We start from the raw sequence: 10,117 nt of genomic DNA, 5'->3' as shown, positions 1-10,117 counted from the left end.
CGAAAGCTAACGGCAAAAATATAGCAGCTGCTGTTATAAAAACATTTATAGATGCGGAAATTCCGCTAGAAAATATTGACGCCTTTTGCGCCGATACCTGTAACTTGATGATGGGTACTGGAAAAGAGGGTAAGTCAGTCGCTAGTCAGTTAAAAAGTTACATTCCGCATTTAAAAATTATTAAATATGGTTATCACATTGAGAATTTGATCTCAAAAGAAGTTGAAAAGGTTTTACCAAAACAATTTTTCGACGTAATACATGCCGTGCCAAACTATGTAGCTCGAAGCTCTTCAAGAACGTTTAATTGGGCTTTTCTTCAAACGAGATTGAAATTAGCACCATTAAAATTATTACAATATTGTCAAACGCGGTAGTGTTCGAATTATAATGTTATTCTTCGTATACTCCGAAGATGGGAGCCAATCCTCGTTTTCTTTCAAAGGGAATGCGAAGAGACACCCTCGAACAAGATTCACATGGACAATTGTGAAGAGGAAGAGCAAAAAAAGAAAAAGAGGGAGATAATGAGGAAAAAAAAGAAAAAGATAAGAGTGCTAAAGATCCTGCATGGATATTACAACATTTACTAAATGAGGAGATGTATGCTTTCATGCTCTTTTTAGAGGCATTACTATCTCGACTGACAAAGGTCAACTTAACTTTGCAATCGGAAGAGCCTATCGTACCAGAATACAACGGTACGATGGCTGATACCTATCTTGACATTTTGAAAATGTTCATGGAGGATGAGTATGTAAAAAACACTCCCATTAATAACATCAATCCCAATAATGCTCAGCATTACAAAGATCTCAGTCAAATTTACATAGGACAAAATACTCAGCGTCACTTATCAAATTGTGGTGTAAGAATAAATTTTGAAAATTTTCTCATTACGTGCAGAAAAGTATTGATCAGGTTGTGCATAAAAACCAAGGAAAAGTGTAACTTTAACAACTATGAGTTCTATTTTCATATAAATAATGTTCTGAATAAAGAGTTTCACGAAAAAAAAATATTACTCTAGACCAGCCGATATCTGAATTTTTTCATGTAGCATTTGATAATAATATTATTAATAAAGAATGGTCAAACTTAAGTGACTATAATTTTCCCGATGAACTCAAAGAAAATTTAGAAAATACTAAAAGATTAGATAAGTTTTGGTTTCTTTTAAAAAGTTATCAAGATCATAGTTGTTGTATCTCAATGATTATGCCAGAATTATAACTCAAAAATAGATGGTTTTATTCAATTAAGTTACAAACGTCAAACTCAAACGAAAGTTAGCGAAAGACAGACTAGACGCAATCTTCAAGATGTTGATCACATACGTCGATACTCATTTGTTAAGAATTATACATTACATTCCTCCACCTTTTAGAATAGACATATAAACGTCATAGAACATTATAAATCAAGAACTTTTCTAGCTTTAACTACTCTAGTTGAACGTCGTAAAATTGTTGGCTCTGTAACATTGGTTTGAGGTTCTAACACGCGATTACTTGGAATAGCAATATTCGATTTCGGACTACATGCATTTTCTATAATTTGTGATTGATCTCTACTCGCTGCTCTTTCTAAATTGCTCTCACACTCTATCAACTTCTCTCTGTCATTCAAATCATTCTAAGTTACAATAGCAATAGGACTATTACATTTTTCTGGTGTTCTTAAATTATGACTATCGCTCATTGACAAATTACATGCTCGCAATTGATCTACATGACGCTTCCATACTCGTTGATCATCCGTTGTGACATTATAGGTAACCGGATTGACCTGCTTATCAACTTTAACTTTTCGCCAATTACCATTCGCATAGTCTCTCGCCATAACTACTTCTTTCTCATCAAAAGTCACATTCCTGTTACCCTTGAAATTTTTTCTTTGCTCTTGTTGTTTGTGATAAACGTTATTTTTTACTTTCTCTTTTAACAAGTCCCATCTTGTACGAAATTTCCTGCCAATTTGCAACTTAGCTGGACTTACACCTGTTGTACAATGTGGAGACGATCGATAATGAAACAAATACTTAGCAAGGGCTTCTTTTCTTGATGAACATTCTTTGTTCAGTATTTTAATCTTAGCCTTAAAAGTTTTCACTGCATTTTCAGCGGCTGCATTACTAGCTGGATGGTAAGGTGCAGTTTTTTTATGTGAAACTCCATTAGAAATCATAAATTCTTCAAACAACTTAGAAGTGAACGTTGGGTCATTGTCTGTAACCAATGTGTTTGGTATTCCCCACGTGGCAAAGTAATCTCTAAAAACATCTATAGTTGTTTCAGTTATAATATTATTCAATTCTCGTATATCAATCCACTTTGAATGACTATCTAGAATAACAATAAACATTTTTCCATCAATTGGACCACAGAAATCTGCGTGTAAACGCTGATTTGCATTTTCTGGCCAACTCCAAACATGTAAAGAAGTTTTAGGTGGATTAGTAGCACTAACAAGACACAATTCACATTGTTTACATTTATTCTCAATCTGTAAGTCCATCATTGGCCACCAGATATATGAGCGAGCTAACATTTTCATACGTACAACACCCATGTATGAACTATGAAGTTCACTTATCATATCTTCTCTGAGAGATGAAGGCACACATACACGATAACCCCACATAACACAACCATTTTCCAATGTTAATTCTTGTTCTTTTCGCTTGTAAGGCAACAATCTATCGTGAACGTTTTTAGGCCAACCACGCAATAAATATTTCTTCACTAAACTCAAAATTAGATCTTTGTCTGTCTCACTGCGAATAGTATCTAATGAAAACGTTCTCACTCCTTCGTTAAAATAATTCAAATACGAATATTCTTCAGTCTTATAGTTGCTATTATTTTGAATAGGAAATCTCGATAAAAAACCATCGCTCTCATTTTCAACTCCTTTAATGTATCTAATTTCATAATCATACCCAGCTAATATTAAACTCCACCGTTCTACTCTATTCACGGCCATTGCCGGTAACCCTTTCTTATCTCCAAAAATATATATAAGTGGCTTGTGGTCTGTCTCGAGAATAAAATGCCTACCATATAGATATTGATAAAAAGTTCTTACGCCAAATACCAAAGCGAGAGCCTCCTTATCAAGCTGCGAATAATTCCGCTCGGACGGTGAAAGTGATCTTGACGCAAATGCAATTGGTTTCGTATTGCCATCATGAAAAATATGTGATAATACCGCTCCAACTCCCACAGGTGATGCATCACAGGTAACTTTGACAGGTAACTGCGTATCATAATGTACCAAAACCTGGTGAGAACTCAATTTCGCCTTCGCTTGTTCAAATGTTTGATGACACTCTTCAGTCCATTTCCAACGAACATCTTGTCTGAGTAACCTATATAACGGGCTAACAACGAATGAATAATTTTGAATGAATTTTGAATGATAATTCATCATTCCTAAAAAGACTTGGAGTTCTTTTACATTATTTGGTGGCTTAACTTTTCTTATTGCTTGAACTTTCTTGTCCGAAACATGAATACCTTCGGCATCGATCGTATGACCTAAAAAATCAACCTTTGGTTTTGCAAAAATACATTTACTTTTTCTTACTGTCAACCCTGCATCACTGAATCGCAATAAAACTTCTCTCAATCTAGTATCATGCTCTTGAACATTTTTTCCTATAATCAGAATATCGTCAAAAAATTTTAATACACCAGGAATGCCTTTCAACATTTCTTCAATTTCTCCTTGAAAAATACCAGGTGCTGTAGCTACGCCAAAAACAAGTCTTTTATATTTAAGAAGTCCCTTGTGAGTATTGATTGTTGTTAGTTTTTGCGATTCTTCATCGAGTAAAAATTGTTGATATGCATTCATCAAATCAAGTTTTGTTAAAATTGTTCCTCCTTTCAGCATTGCTAACAAGTCTTGTGTTCTTGGAATAGGATGTCTATTTACAATTAAATATCGATTCACAGTAATTTTATAGTTTCCGCAAATTCTTACTTGACCATTAGATTTCAATATGGGCACTATTGGTGTTGCCCATTCACTTGACTCAACTTTCTCTGCAACTCCCGACTTAATTAACCTATCAATTTCCATTTCCACTTTTTCTCGCAATGCATACGGCACAGGGTGCGGTTTACAAAATTTCGGTACTGCATTCGGTTTCAATTCCAACTTAAATGTACGCTTATTATACGTTCTTAATTCATCGTTAAATACATTTCCAAATTCTTTAACAATTTCCGCAAATCTACTCTCACATTCATTGATTGTTTTGATTTCATTCATCTTACATTCAAAGTTCTTAATAATCCCTAGTACCTCCAACCAATCCCTACCTAAAATTGGCTTACTATTACCAGGCAAAACATACAATAGCAAATCATAATCTTTCTCAAAAAACAATATCCTAACTTTAACCAAACCAATCGGTACAATAACATCACCAGAGTAACTTTTAAAAATTCGCTTCGTTTCATTCATTTCCAATCTTTTCAATTCTTGTCTACTAAAAAAATAAGAGCTTGACATTGCCGTAATTGGTGATCCTGTATCAATTTCAAAAGTATTTGTAACATTTTCAACAACTAAATTAATCTCTAACGGTTTAACTTTCATCTTGTTTTCAAATTCAACTAAGTGATACAGATTGTCAAATTCTTCTTCAACGCTATCTACCTCATCAATATAATTCTGTTTCAAATTCGTTCTATTCAAATTATTAGCTCTATTTCCATTTCTATTATTACTATAACCCTGATTATTTGTCCGTCCATTATCATAATTAGCCTGACTATTCAACCGAAAATTACTTGCACTCCGACTATTTAAACCTGACTGTGACTTTGCTACTTTACAAACGATAGCCAAATGACCTACTTCTTGACAATTATTACATTTATAATCGCGATACCTACAAGTTGCTTTTCTATGGTTAGCTTTCTCACAACAATAACATCTATTACCACTACCACTACTATAACTCTGTTGATCGCTCGCGCTCGCTTTATCGCTTTGATACGCATTCTTGTTCTTCTTATCCGTTACATAGTTGACCGTCGTTGAATATGCCGCTGCCGTTGATTCTCCCAGCATGCCCTCTGCATCGCGTGTCGCCGTTTCCGTGGATTGAGGCAGTAGCACCGCTGAATCAAACGTCAACGCCTTTTCTTTGAGTAGCTGCTTCTTTGTTGATTTGCATGAAACGCCAAAAACAAACTGGTCTCGCAAATAAGTTTTCAATTCTGTACCAAAATTACAATTCATAGACAATTTTTTCAAATTGGCAACAAACGTTTTAATATCTTCGCCCTCTTTTTGTCGGCATTTTTTGAATGCATAACGCTCGCTTATTTCACTAGGTTCAGGCTTGAGATGATTTTTCAAAGTTTCAGTGAGCGCTGCATAATTTTTACTTGCGGGCTTATCAGGCGTACATAATTCTCTTAATAAAGCATAACCTTTGTTACCCAAAAATGTAATTAGTAAAGGAACCTTCTTTTCATCTTTGACTTCATTAGCCATGAAAAACTGCTCCAATCGCTCTTGCCACAACTCCCAATCTTCCGCCAGATCATACTCAGCAATCGTGCCAATATAAGCTTGGACAGCCATCGTATCATCGACCTTTTTCTCACTCACAGCCTCATTGACAAAAACGGTATTATTGTCCTCTGAATCAGAATCTTCTACATTTCCATTAAATCACCAGTTCATCCTCGTCGCCAATTGTTGTATCTCAATGATTATGCCAGAATTATAACTCAAAAATAGATGGTTTTATTCAATTAAGTTACAAACGTCAAACTCAAACGAAAGTTAGCGAAAGACAGACTAGACGCATCTTCAAGATGTTGATCACATACGTCGATACTCATTTGTTAAGATACATTACAATAGTGGTCAGTTCGTTTTTCACAACGTCGCAAGTCTTGTGCTTACAGTATTATGTATTCCGCAAACAAATTCTCCGTGCGAGCGAGTCTGGAGCAAGATGAATCGCACAAAATCTACCGCCCGAGCCTCTTTATGTACTGATACTGTTCGTGCATTGCTACTGACCTCGCAGTACATCAATGATAATGGAGGAATTGTGGCCTTTGAAGCATCAGATGAGCTTATTGATGAAATGCTTTATGCAATCTATGCAAGAGCGCGGGTCTCAAAGAAATTAGAATTTAAGGATAGCAACGCTACTTTTGGTGATATTGCTCTGACAAAAGAATTGATAGAAATGAGTCGGAGGTCGGATATTTTATTCCGAAAAAATTTTACTGATCTTGAAGAGATTAATTACGAAGAGATCGATAATTTTATGAAAAGCTGTGATACCGATAGTGAGAACGAAGATGTTGCTGATAAATTTATTAGTTTCAAAGATTTTGGAACTACGCTGCCTATTATTGAACAAAATCTAGAATTGATTGCGAAAGATGAAATATGTTATTCAGTGAATGATATCAGTGACAATAATTGTTCTTTGCCTGATAATAATATCAGCTTTCGATTAGTGCCATATGAAGAGCGTAGTTTGATAATTTGCGACAAAAATAATAGCGTCTCTATTAACGATGAGGAAGTCAATCTACAATTTGCGATTTTCGATCAAATTATTTGTAATAAAAATATCGGCAATACATCTGAAAGTATAAGTGTTAGCGTTAATTTGAATCAAGAAGCAACAACAGCTGTTGCGGAAAATAACAGTATTACCGTCAGCGATGAAGACCTAAATCTACAATTTGTAATTTTCTATGAGATTAATAGTACTAAAAATACCACCAACGCATTTGAAAATGTACCTGTAAACAACGATTTTCAGCAAGAAGTAACAACAGCTAATGCGGAGTATTTGTGTATAGTTGAAAGTAAAAATAGTAAACCAGAACAAGAAACTGCTAGCTTGAAAGTAAAGTTTGATTATGGTAATTATTATACTGCTATAAAAGGTTGAAATAGAAAGGAATTAAATAACAATGTTAAATTAAGCGTTGGCGAAGAAGTATTAAATTTTATTGCAGAGTGTGAACCTGTCAAAATTTTTGATGGTATTGACAGTAATTTTGATCGAAAAAGGAGAAAAATAAGAGAAAATATTAAAGACGTCACAACAAGTACCTGTGATTTTCCTATTCAATTAAGAGAAAATAATGGAATAGTGAATAATTGTCTGTATTACATGAAAGCGGAGAATGCAAGAACTTTGGGTCGATTCAGCAGCATTCCCAATTCCATTTTCCGAGATCACCGTACTACAGGAAACGAGAAATCACCTTCGATTATGCCACCAAATTATGAATGTCGTCTTTTTAATAGCGAATATAAGACTCTTGGTGACAATGCATGGGTTGACGGAGAATGTATCGATGCCTTTGGATTTGTTAACGAAAAATTTTGGAAAAACTGTGTATATCTACCTACAGGACAAGCGGCACTTTTATTAGTAGATGGCTATTCCCCAGACCCTAATTAGTTTATGTACCATTTGAGACATCAGTTTAGTGGCAAGATTGTAGCGACTTACGCGAGCAGCGGTCACTGGTGTGCTTTCGTCGCTGATATTGACAAGCGTATAACTTACCACATAGATCCTTACGGAAATAGTAACCTACAAAGATCGAAAATGTGCCATAAAAATTTCTTGGTTTATTTACAATATGTGAAAAATTTTGTTAACGAAGAAAACAATTTACATTTAGTAGATTGGAAAAATGTTTACATCACCGACAAACGCTCGTACCAAGAACCTAGTGATACAGTAAACTGCGGAATTTACCTAATGAATTATTTAGATTATATAGGAAGGAATATTCCATTTAAACTTAACTTCGACCCATTTGATTACAGGATATACGCTTCAAAAATGTTGTTAAAGTTTTCTAAAAATATGGAAGATATTTGCATGTATTGTTTTAGAACGAAACACAAACAATTATATGGATGCGGATTTTGCGAGCGATCTTGCCACACAACTTGTTTGCCGGCTGTTGAACAAATTGAAATTGAATGCAAAGAAGGGAATAGAAAATTAAAAAAAAAAATTTATGTCAATTATTTCGATGGAATGAATGGAAAGAATTGCAAAGCTTGCGATGACTTTATAGTCGAGTGCGAAAATGAGAAAAAAAAAGGCAATCAATATAATATAATTTATTTTTTTAAAATGTGTTCATAATATTAATTGTCTATTATAAAATACAATAAATAATTATTTGACCTAGAATTTTATTATATCCTTTAGATATACTCTGGATGTGATACTGGTATTTAGATGAACAGACAAAACTTTTTACAAGATTTTAGAGAAGATATTCAAACAAATAATAAGAAATTTTTAATTATTTAACAAATTTATTTGCTATTATTTTTAACGCACCTCCCTAATACGATGCAGCGTAGAGTAATATCATCTCTAAATGTTTGTTACTATTAAAATGCAATTACACATTTTTTTTCTTCTATAATTTTTATAATTGTATGATTTATTATTATTCAACTTTAGTAGGTTGAATATGAAAATTTATTTGAAATAAAAAAATTTTTAGTTTGCTACTACCAATACTCGCGCGTAACACATAAAAGAAAATTTCTTTTACCGCATTAAACGCAAATGGATAATAGATTTTATTTAATTAATTATCACAATATCTTTTAGATCCATGAATCTATCATTCACCTATAATGTATTAAATTTCAATAAAAAAGAAAATATTAATCGCATTGAAAATGCTTCGTTGGAAAACGGACCTTAACATGCTCTCGGCTCAAAATCGTAAGCAGTGAAGGCAGCTACAGAGCTCGGGAGCATTTCGCGGCCCACCAATGGTCCCGCCCGTTCCAGGGCGCAATATAAATATCGAATACGTATTCATATGTCCTACCCGTACCCGATATTGTTTACTTTTGACGTATTTATACGTCCCGCTCGGTTAATAGGTTAAAAATGATACGTATAAAGAATTATATTTATAAATTTTCTACGAGTATTTGAATATTCTAAACTATATAAATTTATTGGAAATATTTAATTTATGTTATAAATATTATAAAAAAATTTGCTTCGTTCAGACAAAAACACCACATGAAATGAAAATTTATTTTCCCGCACTTGTATTCCGATTAACACAAAAACGTTTTGAAAACGTTTTTTAGAAAACTTCAAAAGATTTTCTCATTTTGGTAAAAAACGTTTATGCCACTCTAACCTAAAAATCGCAACTCGTTGTTTATTTTCGACTTCTCGTAGTACAAAATATCGTATGCAGCCAGTGTATAAAGGCTTTTTGACTAAATGAATTACAGTAATCGCCTTCGATTCGTGTTTCTTGAAACAAACCTTTCCGTATTCATATATTTAGTCCAGGAAAAATATCTTAAAAATAAGTCTTTAGCGCGATTTGGAGAGCCGGCAAGCTCATATTTTTTGTAGCAGATAAAAAATTGAGTAAAAATTAGGATGATTGGTTTCTGAAAAGACTTGCGACTTATTTGAATTCAAATAAGTCCAGTTCTTGAGAATTAGCTAAGTACATGAAATAAACTAGAAAACCGAAATTTCACTTAATATGATTTTACACTGATAGATTACACTTTGGTTAAGGATTGGATTGAGAGGGTTTAATAATAACGCCAACTTAAAGGGAAAAAGCCAGGACCGGCATAAAAAACCCTTTTTTATTTTAACTAGTTAACAAGAAATTAAACGCGAGAATGAATTCCGCGTTGACGTCGCGGACAATGGTCGCACTCGCGCTCGCACGCGCATTCACTCACGCACACTAGATTAGGTAAAGAGATTCAGGACTTATGCCTGTTTAAACGATTGATTCGAGTGATTGGTTATGATTCGTTATGATGTAAGGACTTATGCCTTTTTAGATGAGAGATAAAGTGCAAGGATGCACGCTGTTCGTTGAACAGGAAAGATGCGAGGGAGCTCCGCACGCTAACCGATGTCGTCGACGACTGCCGGTCAAGCCGGAGGAAGAAAACGATTTTGGCGGCAACGCTACGCAGTGTTGCCACCAAGCTAGTTTCCGGGTTCTAGCTCCCTTTTTACACACACACGTATGCACACATGCACACCCATACATCACGTTCGCATACGCAATTGATCGAACGGAATTTA

General features: G+C 34.2%; 1 protein-coding gene across 1 annotated transcript; it reads right to left on the bottom strand.

Annotated features, from left to right (window-relative positions):
* Positions 1 to 1,635: 1,635 nt before the first annotated feature.
* Positions 1,636 to 5,604, bottom strand: LOC131675095 (uncharacterized protein K02A2.6-like). Its single transcript, XM_058953941.1, has one exon. The coding sequence runs from the start codon at positions 5,602 to 5,604 to the stop codon at positions 1,636 to 1,638; it is 3,969 nt and encodes a 1,322-aa protein (XP_058809924.1).
* Between the last annotated feature and the right edge of the window lie 4,513 nt (positions 5,605 to 10,117).

The sequence above is a fragment of the Phymastichus coffea genome, unplaced genomic scaffold (assembly GCF_024137745.1).
Source record: "Phymastichus coffea isolate CEN01 unplaced genomic scaffold, Cenicafe_Pcof_1.1 PCOF00016, whole genome shotgun sequence".
NCBI classification, from domain to species: domain Eukaryota; kingdom Metazoa; phylum Arthropoda; class Insecta; order Hymenoptera; family Eulophidae; genus Phymastichus; species Phymastichus coffea.
Note: the sequence above shows the minus strand (reverse complement) of the source record. Positions and strands in the feature narration are given on the sequence as shown.

Excerpts from the sequence above, each read along its gene's own strand:
- LOC131675095 (XM_058953941.1), bottom strand. The coding sequence starts at position 5,604 with ATGGCTGTCCAAGCTTATATTGGCACGATTGCTGAGTATGATCTGGCG.